The sequence below is a fragment of the Myotis myotis genome, unplaced genomic scaffold (genome assembly GCF_014108235.1).
Source record: "Myotis myotis isolate mMyoMyo1 unplaced genomic scaffold, mMyoMyo1.p scaffold_m19_p_12, whole genome shotgun sequence".
NCBI lineage: Eukaryota > Metazoa > Chordata > Mammalia > Chiroptera > Vespertilionidae > Myotis > Myotis myotis.
In genome coordinates this window covers 55,606,591-55,623,247 of record NW_023416316.1, presented here as the reverse complement: position 1 = coordinate 55,623,247, position 16,657 = coordinate 55,606,591, and the positions used below count along the sequence as shown (strand labels likewise).

At 38.5% G+C, this 16,657-nt stretch overlaps 1 protein-coding gene across 1 annotated transcript in view; it reads left to right on the top strand.

The window, feature by feature from the left end:
• Nucleotides 1–16,657, top strand: part of FREM1 (FRAS1 related extracellular matrix 1) — a 120,886-nt gene that overhangs the window by 98,849 nt on the left and 5,380 nt on the right. Inside the window, exons 29-34 of the mRNA XM_036331189.1 lie at nt 4,765–4,914; nt 6,651–6,889; nt 7,572–7,619; nt 8,092–8,256; nt 8,443–8,571; nt 9,316–9,431. Of these exons, the coding sequence (XP_036187082.1) occupies nt 4,765–4,914; nt 6,651–6,889; nt 7,572–7,619; nt 8,092–8,256; nt 8,443–8,571; nt 9,316–9,431 (847 nt within the window). The remainder of the gene's footprint in view (nt 1–4,764; nt 4,915–6,650; nt 6,890–7,571; nt 7,620–8,091; nt 8,257–8,442; nt 8,572–9,315; nt 9,432–16,657) is intronic.

Here is a 16,657-nt window from a genome sequence, read left to right as displayed (position 1 = left end):
GGGCTCTGTTTGGAACTAGAATGTATCACACTAGAGCAGTGATGGCGAACCTATGACACGCGTGTCAGAGGTGACACGCGAACTCATTTTTTTGGTTGATTTTTCTTTGTTAAATGGCTTTAAATATATAAAATAAATATCAAAAATATAAGTCTTTGTTTTACTATGGTTGCAAATATCAAAAAATTTCTATATGTGACACGGCACCAGAGTTAAGTTAGGGTTTTTCAAAATGCTGACACGCCGAGCTCAAAAGGTTCACCATCACTGCACTAGAGGACTCTCTGAAAGCTTCTTGCAGATTCCACAGGATAAGATAAATGCCCATTTGCCTAAAAGAGTTTATATGCTGTTTCGTGTAGATGCTAATGGTTTCTAGGGGCCCTAAATAGTCATGATTTTAGAGCTTATTTAGACTTGTTAAGAAATAAATAAACACATATTATAAATAAAAAAAAAACAATACTTGGTTGTTCATTGTTTAGGAACTTATTAGTCATAAACAGTTTCATAACTTAAAGGCTTACTTCAGAGAATTTCAAAACTGTGGTGCATTTATACTATGGAATACTATGTAGAGTAATAAAGAAGGATCTCTTACCCTTTGAGACAGCATGCGAGGACCTGGAGAGTATTATGCTAAGCGAAATAAGCCAGTCAGAGAAAGACAAGTATCATTTGATCTCACTTATATGTGGAATCTAATGAACAAAATAGATCCAGAGACATAGAAGCATGGAATAGACTGTTGAATCTCAGAAAGAAGGTAGGGATGGGAGGTTGGGTGGGAAGAGATCAACCAAAGAACTTGTAGGCATATAGCATAACCCATGGACACCACAATAGTGTGGTGAAGGCCTGAGGTGCGTGGTAGGGCAGTCTAGAAAAGGTCAATGGGGAAATAAAGAGGACATATGAAATACTTTCAATAATCAAGATTTTTTTAAAAAGACAAAGAAAATAAAGTTTCCCATGCCCACGGGTCCTGTAAATATTTATTTACTCCCACTTGTCAATTCTTGCCCCTTTTGGGTCTGATGTCTCCATCCTCACACCCAGCCCTTTGGCCCAAGCAATCTGTTCATGTCTTTAAAAACAGCAGTCTCCATGATTGGAGAAGAAATTGAGAGTGCAAAATCAAAGACAGTGGGCTATTAAAAGGTTACAGAGTTCTTGGGAGGCAGCTGGAGAGAAACTGAGTGATTTTTCAAGGCTAGGGAGCTATACTCAAGTAAGCTTGCCTTGCAGCCATTGGACCAACGCAAAAAACAAATCCTGACTCCTTTGCATCCAGCTTTTGTGATTAATCTTGAGTCTAAGTATACATATTCATAATACAGGGATTGTTTTCCTCTAAAACACGTTTCTTAATGGAGACTTCATCACTCCTAAGAGTCAAAATGTTTTCCAAAGGAACAGAGCTCTCACGTGGCATTCACTGAAAAACGTGGAGAAAATGTCTTCCGATGGTGAAATCTACTTTGCAGGAGACTAGCCAGGAACGGTCCTGCTCTGTAAAGTGGAGTACGTCTGCATAAAATGACACCTTCCTCTCCTCCTCCACACCTTTTGTTTTATGGGAACAGGGGGTCAGTTCAAACCTTCTGAAATGGCTTATAATCTCTGTCATTTAACAAATACTTTTCACCTTGAAAGTGGGAAAGGAAGGAAAAAGCAAAAACAAGACAGTTCTTCCAATCTCATTAACCTAAAAAAGTCAGTCCTATGTGCACACCTGCTCGGCATAGAAACAAAGTGGAAATGCAGGCAAACAAATCAGAAGCACTTAAATGAAACTGGGAATCGTTTTTCTCTAACCATCTGGTTCTACTCCATAAAAAACGTTCTTAAAATAAGAGGACCTTCCATTAGGCTTGGAAATGTTTTTTGCTATTGGATTTTTATCTGAATAGTGCTTAACTCTATGGGCTTTGAGAGTCCAAACAGTTCTCTGAATAGTAAAAATCTTGTATTCATATTTTTTCTTCATTGTCCAGCCTCTCATTTCTTCCTGCCAGTTTCATTACAGCTGTTGCCCACGTGGTCTCCCAACTTTTAGCCCCTCTGCCTGGGCCCCTAAATCTTCCCACGTCACACTTTCAGTTTCATTTTTTCAAGACATCCATTTTCAAGAGCCTTCCCTGTTGCCTATGGTGTAAAGTCTGAATCCGGCCACCTAGTCAGTGTCCAGGGCTCTCTGCAGTCTGACTAGAAACTGCCACTGCAGCCTGGCTGGTGTGGTTCAGTGGTTGGGCACCGTCCCATGAACCAGGAGGTCATGGTTTGATTTCTGGTCAGGGCACATGCCCGGGTTGCAGCTCCCTCCCCAGTAGGAGGCATGCAGATGGCAGCCGATCAATGTTTCTCTCTCATTGATGTTTCCATCTCTCTCCCTCTCCCTTCCTCTCTCTGAAATCAATAAAAACATGTTGTTGTTTTTAAAAAAAACTCCCACTGCAGCCTTATCACCCCTGCTCACCTTGGTGACCTCTCTGTTCCTGCAGCTCATCTGCTCAGTGTTCCCTGAGCAAGGCTCTCTTCACTATCTTCCTGACTGCGTTTGTTGTTTTCCCATGTCTTCCCTCCAAATCCTTCCTTCCCCCCCACCCCCCTGCCGCCTTCAACTTGAGCCTTTCCAAAGAGGTTTTAAATTCCTTTATGACAGGCTTGCTTAGATGACACCTCTGGTGTTTCCCATAGCATCTAATGCAAAGGCAAGTACATAATAGATACAAAATAAAATAGTTTGATAGACTGATTTATCCATCCATGTGGTGAGACTTTATAAAGGGTGTCCCAAAATTCACGCAGGAAGTAATTTTGATAGAAAACACAGGTTTATAATTAAAAATTGTACATTTTTTATTGATTCTTAAAGTATACAGTATAGGGTTATGTATAGAATAGCATGTCGGGTAAATGGCCTCCGCGGCTTTGCTGGCACATACGCACTCTTTTGTTATTGCCTGAGCAGCCGCATTTTCGAAGAAGAATGGCCCGATGATGCCTCCAGCCCAAAATCTGCACCAAACAGTGACACGTTGTGGATGCATTTGTTTCTTAACAATCACTCGTGGATTTTCTGAACCCCAAATGTGACACTTTTGTCGATTAACCAAGCCATCAAGATGAAAATGAGCCTCATCGAAATTCAGCCACATTTATGCAAAACGGTCATGGAAAATTTCAACAAAAGAGTGCGTATGTGCCAGCAAAGCCATGGAGGCCATTTACCCGACATTCTATTCCATACATAACCCTATACTATATTCTTTATGAATCAATAAAAAATTTACAATTTCTAATTATAAACCTGTGTTTTCTATCAAAATTACTTCTTGCGTGAATTTTGGGACACCCTTTATAATATTTTATATTAGAGACTTCAACGTCTATTTTTGCAGATTGTGAAAGTAACTGATTCAAGAACTCAGCTGATATTGAAGACCTAACAAATTAGCTGTCAGCCTGTTTTTTAAAAATAAAATTATTTCAAATGCACTTAATATTTTCCCTTTGAGTGCCGCCAAGAGTAGTATAAGTTAACGGTTTCATCTTTCCATTGAACTCGATTGGGGATTAATGAGCCTTCCATTAGCTCACGAGGTCTATATTGAATGCCTTCAAGAAGGATGTCGTGGTGCAGATGGCACAGTTGGGAGGCACAATCTGAAAACAGTCAGCAAAGTACTCAGTTCTCAGAAGGCTGGGAATAAAATGCGCAACTGTAGATGCAGGTGAAATGCATGGGAATGCAGGCACTTAAATAGCGGATGAGTCAATGATGGAGTAAAGTTTTCAAAACTTAGTCCTAGAGGGTAAACCATAAGTTTATTATCTTTTTTCCCCCTTCAATTTGAGCCTCTTTTTCTTCACTAAACAGTACTGTTTTTTCTTGCTGCCACCACTTTTCTTCTAAATAAACTCAAGAGTCTGTCCTGTGGTTCACATCATAGAAACTGGTCAAGATTTACCAGTCTCGGCGGTTTTTTCTAGCTTTCATGGTTTGTGTTTCTGGGTTGCTATGTGTCCCGGACGGCCTGGGATGTGTTTGAAACATCAAAACTGTTTATATTAAATTCGTAAAGTTACTCTAAACCAAGCTTGATTGTCACTCCATCAACAGAGGCAGACAGAAAAAATAAATAAATAAAAATTGGCTCGGTCTATTTCTAGAACTCCCAGCCCATACACTCTCTCTAGGAGGATATCAAGCTACTGAGTCTGACATCATCACAAAAAGCATTTGCAGGCCAGAAAGATCCCAGGAAGTGGGGTGGCCGATGGAGGCAGCTGTCTTGAGAAATCAATCATTTTTCAAGGGTTCCATGAATAGCACCAAGTACCATCCAATAATCACTTATAACTGTCTGTACCGACCTCTTAAGAGTTTTGAAACTGGTGAGCTTTTAAGATTGCAGTACTTGTTTATTCTTAAGTAGAGAAGGGGCAGGTTGGGGGGAGGGGTGGAATGAAATCTTGGCTCTCATCTACTAACCATTTTTTTGTGCATCCCTTGCAAAATGCAGCTTACTTTTTTTGTTACAGTGTTTGCATTTAAATGAAATCATCATTGTCCGGGAACAAATGTGGTCTTTTAATATGATTTGGGAGAACAGCAGGACTTCAGGGAGTTGGGAGCCGTACAATGGCTCACTCAGGCCACTGCCGCGGAGCTGGAGACATGTTAATTAATATATTTCTCTGACACCTAGGTGATTGAAATAGCAATTAAAGAGTAATTAAAATGTTTACTTCTTGTAGGAATGTCAACTAAGATGTGGAATATAGCAATTACCTATGACGGATTAGAGGAAGATGATGAGGCCTTTGAAGTCATTCTGAACTCCCCCGTGAATGCGGTTCTTGGCACAAAGACAAAAGCTGCAGTGAAAATTTTGGACTCAAAAGGAGGTATTCTTTTTGATCCTCATCTTGAAATCAGAAGCGGTCCTCGCGCTGTGGCTGCTTGCTTTCAACAGCCAGTGTGCCTGATAACGCCTTCACATCAAAATGCTTAATTTCTTGTCAAGAAAGCCGAACCTCGGTGGTGGTGCGGGCCCTTTATTCTGCTCTCTGCTTCATGCGGTGTTCCTCCCGCTAAGAACTGTGGTTTCAGAAAAGCAACAAGTCAGAGCTGTAGTTCCTTGTGCTGCTTTTTTTTCCCCCTACCCGTTTGTTGTTCTCACCGAGGGGGAAACAATGTTGGTGAGAATCTATGGACAATTATTTCCCTCCGGGTTTGGAGGGCTGTAATTATCTTCCTCTGTTAAAGAGAGTTCTTACAGCTGAAAATCAGAGTCCCCACTGGAGTGTGACCAGGAAAGGCCTAAAAGAGGAAGGAATGGGAGAAAAATAGACATGAAAGGTGCAGCTGGCTTGGGGATTCAGGAGCAGCTGGAGAACATGAATGAATAACTTTGGGTTGCAGAGCCAAATGGGTCCTGGGTAGTAGATGCTAAAAAACAACCTGTGAACTAAATAAAACAAAGATCCACCAAAGTTTCTGGTGCTTTGATTTTTCCCCCTGCCAAATACCTTCTTATTTGTCTGTTTTGCCTTTGACAACTGTCCAGTTACCATGCTAGCTCGTAGTCCTATGTTTTTAGACCTGTTATGCACTATGGTTCATATGTTTTCCTTACTTTAAATCTATTATTTCCTCTTCTTTTGTCATCCTACAATAAGAATAGATATTATCATCTTTCTCTTATAATACTCATATTTCCACATCTCTCCCCACCACCTTTCCTCACCAGATTCATGTCTTTTTCAGTAGAATTTTCTGAGCACATTAAGTCTGTAAAATACATGAAGCGCACACTTTTCACATGAAGTCTAACATATCCAGATGCTGGTTCTGGGTTTAGATTCTTTTCATACTACTTGGCGATGTTTCCAATAGAAGTAACCCCATTAAGACTTATTAGACCTTTGCTCTGTAGCAGCTGAATGTTAATTTTTGTAACTGTGACTTGATTTCACTGCTATCATCACACAATTCCAATTTCTTTCTCTAGGAGATCGGGAAAAGGGTGATCACTTCATGGAGTGAGGCTTGATCAGTGGCTAAACCTGATGTATTGAGGAGAGTTATAACAGGAACAGCAGTGAGGCCCTTAGTGTACAAGTAGGATTCTAAAACCACAACGATGATTTTCTTTTTTTTTTTTTAAATATATTTTATTGATTTTTTACAGAGAAGAAGGGAGAGGGATAGAGAGTTAGAAACATCGATGAGAGAGAAACATCGATTAGCTGCCTCCTGCACGCCCCCCACTGGGGATGTGCCTGCAACCAAGGTACATGCCCTTGAGCGGAATCGAACCCGGGACCCTTGAGTCCGCAGGCTGACGCTCTATCCACTGAGCCAAACCGGTTCGGCACACAACGATGCTTTTCATTTGTGGTTTGTGAAATCAATTTCATCTCTTTACAACCTCCCTGTAGATGGGCAGAAGGGCATGGCTTTCCTGGATGGAAACTGATGAGGAGTAAAAGATTTTCTGGCAAATGGCAAAAAGGCAACATCTGGTGGGAAAACCATCCGTCTGGGTGTCATGACAAGCTGCTGCAGGGGTTGTGTCGATGTGATCACTTATCTGTTTGTGTAAATGAATGAACTGACCTGCCGTCTTGCCTGCCTCCAGGACGGTGCCATCCTTCCTATTCCTTCAACCCGAACAAGCACCACGCGTGGAAAAAGGGCTCTTGGCACCCGCCGTCCCCAGGGTCTTCCTTCCCCACCATTTCTGGTTCCTTTCATCTGGAACGAAGACCTCTTCCATCTTCCAAGCGGCCAGCAGTCACCAGGGGAGACACCCCACGGGGCTTTGATTCTACAGATGTTTATGGAATGAGGCTTAGAAGCCGAGGGAATGGCAAAACAGTAAGAGTGGGGACCTCCTGGGATTTGATGTGTGGGGTACATATTAAAAAATCAAAAGATATTCACGACTATTGCTAAGCACGGAAGAAACTGTTTTGGTTCTTCTAGTGAGTGGAGACCATGGTTCCTTGCACAATCATGCAGGGCCTTTTGTATACAAATGGCACAATGCTGTCCCACTTCATTAATTATGCTAATTGAGGTGATAGACATATGGGCTCATCCATATAATTTCTGCTTTCGTTTCTTTTGTAATCAAGAAGTGACCAGTGACCCTGGTGCAGAATGAGATTAAGCAATCTGCTTGAGTGTGGGTGGAAACCATGGCTTGGACCTTATTCGCACAGCAGTCTAACCAGACACACATTCATTAGTGTGTGTGTATGTGAGAGAGAGTGTGTGTGTGTGCGTGTTTCCTTGGATGGTGTCCACTATAGATATACCAACAAAATAAGGATGACTTTTCTCCCTAATTGGGGCTATGAATATATGAATCAACATTGATAAGCTGTGATTAGGTTTGGTGATTTTTAAAATTCCAATGATTGGAACACGGAAAATCTTGAGAAAGATGTTTTAAAATTTTTCAGACATTAATAAGATCTGACTGGAAAGGTTTTAACCTGTTGCTAACTATTATTCCAGCCAATGTTGTTTATATTTTGTTCTCTGTTGGTCTTAGGTCCGTCCATCCTCTGTTTACAGAAATGGAACAGACATTATCTATAATGTAAGCATAGTCTGAGAGAATCGCTAAATTTCTTGTGTTTATGGATGCAAAATAGTAATCTATTTTTCACATCTTATATTAATTTCTCTTAAACAACTGGTTTGACATTTGTCCTGGAAGCTTGGGTGGTCAGGAAAAAAACACCTTTTAGCTTTTATGCATTTTTTTTAAGTTTGCTTCTCTGTTTTTAATAATCTTTTACAATAACAGAAATAAACATGTCAAATACTTATATAGCACTTGCTTTATCACACATTATTTTCACAAAAGATCTTTGAGGAAGATAAAATTATTATAGCTGTTTTATTTTTTTAAATTTGTATACTGTTACTCAATTCTTTGAAATTCTCTGTTTTTTATCTTTTTTTAATTAAAACTTTTTTTTTGAATGGCTCATTTTTACAACAAATATTTTTGTTTGCTACCATGGTGTTTATTTTTTTTCTGAACTGTTGTGTATTGATTTTCTCAGTATCATGGAATAGTTTCTCTGCAACTGGAGGATGACAGTTCCCCAGTTCACAGAAGCAAGACCAAGGTGCCCATTATTAGTCGGCCACAAAAGACAATTAAAGCGGCAGAAGGACCGCAAGCAGATAAGGTGGAATCCACAACCCACTCACACTTCCCCAGACAGGTATGAGAATCCTTTTACTCCTTTTTCAACTTACAATGAGCTGTTTCCTGGGCCATAAAATATAGCCTTCAAGTTCGGGGGTAGTTTACTCAACACAAATGCTACTGAACAAATGAGGACCTAAAGGGGGTGAGTATGCGATCAGCATACATTAAGTCAAATCTCAATGGCCTTTCTTTCCCACAGAGCCATTTGCCCTCATTCCCAAAGAACTGCACGCTGGAGTTGAACGGACTCTTCCATTTTGAAGAAAGCCTCCAAAAGCTGTATAAGTGCGATGGGATCGTCTGGAAAGCTTGGAGCCCTCAAACCAAGGTGGGACACAGGACTGAGCAGTGTGCCCTGTGATAAGTAACAAAAATGATTTGTCAACCCATGCTACGTCTGCCTGCTCTCATTGAACTTTGAAGGAGAAGAGGGGAAAATTAGCCTAAGTAGCATTTTTAAAATCCCAAAATATATTAGTTATATTGATGCAATTTAAAAAGGGGTATTTAAATCACAAAACACATTAGTTATAGCAATACAATTTTAGAATTTGAAAAAAGGAAAATACATTAGTTATATCACTACAATTTAAAGAAGCACTTGTTGCCTGGCTGGCATGGGTTAGCGGTTGAGAGTCAACCTATGAACCAGGAGGTCACGGTTTGATTCCTGGTCAGGGCATATGCCTGGGTTGCGGGCTCAATCCCCAGTGGGCAGTGTGCAGGAGGGAGCCAATCAATGATTCTCTCTCATCATTGATGTTTCTCTCTCTCTCTCCCTCTCCCTTGCTCTCTGAAATCAATAACAATACATTAAACAAAGAAGCACTTATTAAACTATCAGAATATCAAAGGTATAAACATTTGATATTGCTAAGTGAAACATTGCTAACTTTAGTCATGTTTTCTGTAGGAAGCCATTGCATTTCTGAAGGTGGAGAATTGGGATTAGGGCTGACCTTTCTGGTGACAAAACTCATCTATTCAAGGGACTCCTAGGATGCTTTAGGCTGAGAATAGACTCTCTAGATTGAAAGCCCATTGTGATGTGAACACAGACACTGTTTTCCAGGAGGTGGGAGACGAATCCTGTCCAGCCGGGTGGCACCCTCACTCAGGATACTGCCACTCCCTGATCACAGCACCGAGGGGCTCATGGAACACAGCTGCCCGAGCTTGCTGGGAACAGTAAGAAACCTTGCACATTTGACTGATGTTTTTGTTTCTGCTGTCTTTTTATTTTTTCATGGAATCACAGGGTTGCTTCATCACTCAAGTGTTGTCTAATACCTACCCGGCTTTGTTTTAGGAGCCCAGAGAGAGTTCTGTAGTTCAGGATGGATTTGGGACTGATGTAGCTTTTTCCTGGTAAAACAGTACCATTGCCACATATCTATTGTCTCGCCTCTCTGTCTCAATCTCTTGGAGAAAGTCAGAAGGAGCTCTTCTGAGTCAGCAGCATTGCGGCTCTATTATTTTTTAATTAAATAAGAATTCCTGCGTATTGATTTGAAACTATGAAGCAATGAAAGGTCTGATAGCTTCAGACCTAGGACTCTGTAAGAGGCACTGATGATTATGAAACCAGACAAGTCGGACAAAGGGTCACTGGGTAATGGAGCACTCAATGAAGGATGATTTGTGGTCAAATAATAACATCAAAATTTGCCTCATCCAGGAAGACTTTAAAAATCATAAATATCGCTGACCCTCCTTTTTAGCCTACCTGGATATTATCCAGAACAATGCAATTAGACTGATATGCCCTATGGCTGGAAATTGAGACTAGAGAAGTCCCTGGTGGATATCAGTCAGATCTTGCACGTTATCAAATTTAAAAAGTTATGCTCTCTAAACACTCTAGTAAAAAAAAAAAAGAAAGGGAAAACCACCTTTGGGAAAAACCAATCTCAACTCATATATATGATGAAGATCTTGAATCTTGAAAATACAAACAACTCCTACAAATAAATTACAAAAAGACAGCCTGCTAAAAAAAAAAAAAAAAAAAGTAACTCATGACTTGGAGACTTCACAAAAGAAGGTATACAATTGATCATTAGGTACATGAAAATACACAATATGTATTCTTTTCTGTTGGGTTGCTTCCTCTCTACATAATGTTTTTGAGATTTATCCACATCATTGGAGGTTTCAGAAGTTCATTCCATTTTATTGTTTATAAAATAACTACAGGCCCAGTGCATGAAATTCGTGCATGGGTGGGGTCCCTAGGCCTGGCTGGTGATCAGGACCAATCAGATTTCCAGTCTCCCCACATCCTCCTTCCCTCACCACCCGCCCCCAGTTCCCTGTCCCAGCCTGGGGCCCGGCCCGATCGGGTGATTGGGGCCTGCTGGTCGGGGTGAGGAACAGCGGGAGGGACCCAGGAGGTTGGCTGCCAGCCCCAAGGAGGGAGCCGGCCCTCAGCCCCCCTGGGAAAGGGGTCGCATCTGCTGCCATCCACCCCTGGTTCCCTGTCCCAGCCCGGGGGCTTGCTGGCCAGGGGGAGGGACCAGGAGTTTGGCTGGCAGGCCCCATTGGCAATCAGGGCCTGTGGGCTGGGGGCAGCTCCTGCATTGAGCATCTGCCCCCTGGAGGTCAGTGTTCATCATAGCAACCAGTCATTGCAGTTGTTCCATTGTAACGGTTGCTTAGGCTTTTATATATAGATTTATCAAAAAGAAACTACAGTATTGCCTTTTGAAAAAGAAAATATAAAGAACTCCTATAAATCAATAACAAAAAAGACAAATGACCCAAACTGTTATTATGAACGAGACTCATATGAAATTGTTGTGAACTTTTATATTTTAACATATATTTTTATTCCTTTTAGGTAAATCTTAAGGAGTAGAATTGCTAGGTCAGAGGGTAGATGCATGTAAGTTGTAAAAACCCTGCCACAGAGTTCTACAAAGTGGTTGTGCTATTTTATACATCCTCCAACAATCATTAGAATTCCATTTGGTCTATAACACGTGGTATTGTCTGTCTTTGTGATTTTAACTATTCTAGTGGGTGTGAAAAAGTGGTATTTTATTGTGATTTTAATGTGCATTTCCCCATGTCTAATGGTGGTGAGCAGTTTTTCATGTACCTAATGATCAATTGTATACCTTCTTTTGTGAAGTCTCCAAGTCATGAAAGCTTTGATTACACATCAAAACTCTGTCCTTAAGGAGTAAACAAGACTTATTCCACTATTTCTAAGACAAACATTAAATAAAAGCAGGACATCTAGACCCTGGACCACCAGAAAGACGAACAAACGAGTCCTATAGAAATGCAGCCTGAAACATCACTGTAGGCAAACATGACAAAACTGAAGCTGTCCCACTTTGGGCACATCGTGGTTATACAAGCAAATAAATGAGAGAGAGAGAGAGAGAGAGAGAGAGAGAGAGAGAGAGAGAGAGAGAGAGAGAGAGAGAGAGGATTTTTTATAAATTTGTTATACTCTCAAAAATAGTTTCATAATTATCGGGGATATCTCATCTCAGGTGTATTGATAAGGACACTGATTTTAACTTTAACTTTGTAATGGGCTAATCTAAATCAGGTTTTCAAAATTATATGTTAATCATTTTGTACCACAGCAAAGACATATTAAGGTTTTTTAAAAATTAAATTATGAATACTAAGTTTTCTTTGGGTTAGAATCAAAACAACCTCTTGGAGCAAACCTAAGGAAGATACAATCAAGGTCTGAGTTTATAGGTTCATTCATTCAATAATTATTTATTTGGACACTTACTGTAGACCAGATCACACCTTTAAGTATTATCCCCCAGTATTGACCCCACAACCCAATAACTAAATTATTCCTCATTCATTTATGAGCTTCAGAGATATAGACACCATAACTCTTCATGTGGCAACTCCTTACACCCTGCATTTTACATCAGTAAAGTTGTCATACAATCCTGATAATTTCCTCCCACATAACTCTTCCCAGAAAGCTCCTTTAAGAATGTAAAAGTCACTGAATTTAAATGACAAAATTCATCTTTCATTGAGTTGATGTTTTACTATAGATTGAATTAAAAAGTTCTCTGAACCTAAATGTAACCATAGGGCTTACAAGCAATATATGTTGATTGCATATATAAAAATATTAATGGTATTTAAAAACAATATAAATAGGTAGATATTTTGTTCTGCAATAAACTATTATAAAATCTATTATGATGTAAAATTCCTATCTCTCCTATTAATTCAAGGAGATTAGTGATATATCTAGCAAATCAAACACAAAATAAGCAGTGTCAGAACTAATTTGTTCATGTTTTGAGGTTATTTTAATAAACTCTGGTCTCAGAATTGTTTTCAGCTGTAGGACTGTTCCTTATTTTTAGATGTAAAATTCAGAAGCTTTCAGAACAAGAAAAAGCTTTTAGGGGCAAGTAGAGTTTCTATTTTTATAAAGTGACTATATATCTATCAGTTATGTAAATATTTTTTTTTGAATTACACATTGTCTATTCACCGTATTGGTCCAGAATTAAAACATCTATCAAATACCATTTCTCATAGTTTTCCAGGATGTATAAGAGAGGCAAAGTTTACAGTTTTTAAAATATTATAAAAAACTTCTGATTTGAAAATTTTAATTGAAAGAATGGGTATGAATGTTTGATCTGATTTTATTGGTATGGTACTTTAATATGCATTTTATTTCAGAAGGACAAGAATGATTACCCCAAGAATAGTTAATACTAGTTACAGGCATTTCAGAAAGTGTCTAGCTGCAGATAAAAAGCAAACTAAGAGAAAAATGAAAGATCTCCAAATCCCTTTGGATTAGTCATTATAAGAGGAACATTTTTGAAAGCAAGGGCATCTCCTCAGTACAATTTTTCTCTGAACCCCAATTTCTCCCTTACCATTCAACATGTTTTCACTCACTGTGGGCCTCCCTGCTTTCCTTCCCCCATTCCTTTTCAGGTTCATTTTCTTCATTTTTTTTTCTCCAACCCATATGGCTTGGAAAATGGTATTCCTTTGGGAATTATCAACTCTTTCTGCAATGTGAAATTATAATTTCAACATTTTATAACCTCATGTTTTCTTTCTTATAAAATATGTTTATGAGATGGTTTTAAATTCTATAATTAGAATTAATAAGCACCTAGTATGTCTTTGAGTTGGTCTCAGGGACCATTATTCAATTTTGGGCTATGTTTCCCCCGGCTGCCTTGCTACTTGGAGGTCCTTTACAACAGGTCATTTACAGCACCCATGTTTCAAGAAGAACAGCCAATTTTACTTTATCCCTTGTCCCTAATCAGATCACTAGCTCAAGTCAATCTTTATCTCCAATCTCCTTTCCACCCCATTGGTGTGTTATTATTTTTCTAACCCAGAGGAGCCAGACTGCTAGATTGGGTATTTCTTGAATTTACATATTGTAATCTCATCTGCTCATTTCCTTAGGCAGTCATTGTACATTTGATAATTCTATTATTATAGATCATTATCTTTCAACCCATCTTGTTTTTCCACAGGAGTGTCTGGAACCCCTGCTGACATAGTCTTAAAGAGTTACTCTGAAATATGTCCATGCTTAATCAAAAAGTATCAAAAAAGTAGATGTGTGTTTCTGTAACTAGAAAAATTAAGGTTTCTGTTTTAAGTACTCCACTTTGAATGATTCAAAATTTCAAAGCTGTCAAAAGATTTATTTGCATGTAGATCTCTGTATTTTATTTTTGTTTCTCTCTGTATACGTAGTTATCTATCTCATATCTCTCATACTTTCTGTATGTAAGCATCAAAGGAATGATATTTCTATAAAATAATCAGCATCCAAATGCCTAACTATTTTTTATGAATAACTATGGTCTCACATTTCATCTATCCTAAGCACAGCTATCTTCTCATCTTGATCTTTTAGGACTTTTTGCTTCTCAGAGTCAAAAAGGGAATGAAATTTGCACTTGACCAGCTAAAATGGATTTTATAGGCTCTTTTAAAGATAATTTCAAGAATCTTAAAGCAGGAGGAGGTGCTAAATACAACTTGTTGCTTCCTGATGGTGACGATGAGGCTGAAGTTACATCTATAAGGGAGTTAGAGTCAGAGGAGAAAGTGGAAGCCAGGCCTCCCATACTCTGTCCAATATACCATGTAGCCTGAGAAAGTCCCTCAAGCCTTCCTTCAGCCTATATTTAGCACACATTTAATGTTCTGTGTCCTAACTCTCATCACATTAGAATTACCACATTGGATGTGAGGGGTCTGGGAAAAGGTGTGCTTTCATATCAGCTGAACTGTCAGACAGGAGCTGACAGTAAATAATGAAATCAGAGACAAGTCACAAAACCCAAATCCAGATGCCTAAGGCCATTCAGAAAAGGAGTAAAGAGCCTTACGCAGGGGTCCTCAAACTTTTTAAACAGGGGGCCAGTTCACTGTCCCTCAGACCGTTGGAGGGCCGGACTATAGTTTAAAAAAAAACTATGAACAAATTCCTATGCACACTGCACATATCTTATTTTGAAGTAAAAAAAAACAAAACGGGAACAAATACAATATTTGTATTTGTGTGTGGCCCTTGGGCCATAGTTTGAGGACCCCTGGCCTTACGTATCTCAGAAGGCCTAGAAGTACCACTGCATTATAGAACAGTAAAGGACTGGTATTGGTGGGGGGAAAGCATTAAGAAATGGCTTAATTATGTTCACTATATGTGATCTGGAAAAACAAAGAAATGGACCTGAAGTTTGGAAAGATATAGGCAAATTGAATAAAATTCAATTCAACTATTTTCTGTTGCCACACTTGTTTTTTACTTTTTAATATATCAGTTGATATTAACCAGGCAAGAAGATCATGGTTACTTCGTTTCTTGTTGGAAACTTTCTGTTCCAAAAAAAGAAGAAAATAATTACCTATTAGCTTTTTACTTGAAGCATCTTAAAAGAGCTCTTAATGAGCACTGCTGGGGAATTAGACACATTCAAATATTGCTTATAGGAATAATTCAGCTAGCTGCAAAAATAATTCACAACGAATTGTGCCGGTTAGAATGTCTATCATCAAAAAGATGAGATAAGTTCTGGCAAGGATATGGAGAAAAGGAAACCCTTGTGCACTTTTGGTAGAATTGTAAATTAGTGCATCCACTGTGGAAAACAGTATGGAGGTTCCTCAAAAAATTAAAAATAGAGCTACCATATGATTAAGCAATTCGACTTCTGGGAATATATCTGAAGGAGATGAAAACACTATATTGAAGAGATATCTGCACCCTCATGCTCATAGCAGCAATGTTTGTAATAGCCAAGACATGAAAACAATCTAAGTGTTCATGACCAGATGAATGAATAAAGAAGTTGTGATATATATAAAATGAAATTATATATATATATATATATATATATATATATGTATATGAAATAGTGTTCAGCCATAAAAAAGGACATCTTGCTATTGGTTTCACATGCATGAATCTTGAGGGCATTAAGTGAGACAGAGAAAGACAAGTATTGTATGATCTCAGTTATATGTAGACTCTAAACAACAACAAAAAAATCATAGAAAAAGTGACCAGATTTGTGGCTACCAGAGGTGGGGGATGTGGGGTGGGGGAATTGGATAAAGATAGTCAAAATGTACAAACTTCCATTTATAAGATAAAAAGTACTTGGAAATGTAATGTACAACATGATGACTGTAGTTAACACCGCTGTATGGTATAATCAAAAGTTATTAAGGATTCTTATCTCAAGGAAAAAAACTTTTCTCTCCTGGTATCTACAGGAAATGATGATGTTAGCATATTGTGGTAATCATTTCATAATATATGTAATTCAAGTCATTATGCCATACACCTTAAACTTATAAAAAAAGAATAATATTTTGTAGGAAGGTATATATCTATATATATAGATATAGACATAGATATATAGATATATAGAGATAGATATATTTATATTTAAGAACAGGTGCTTTAACTTCTACACAACATCAAAAGGTTTGACAGTGAGACCTGCTCATTTCACTGGGTATGATAAAACAACCACAATTATTGGGATATTTAACTAAACACACCAAGTTCAAAATGTAGGCCTCAAAGTCATTTTATTTGAATTGTCTGGGTTACCTTACTGATCACATTAACTGTATAATTGCCAAATTTACTAGTATGCCAGATAAATTTCCTATGAAAGGAGTAAGTTTTGGCATTGAGTAATTATCTTTATAAGTAGGGTGACTTTCTACTTAAGATATAGAAAGACCTATTGAATTTGTGGTTTAAAGCCCAGATATTATAATAAAATGTCACTTTCTTGCTAGTCACTTATCGCACCCTGGAGACGCTCATTAAATTTTAAAAAAGGTGTAGTATTAAAAACTTGGAAAGTTTTTTCTGCATATGTATATTTTTCTGTTTAATCTGGGTTTGATTT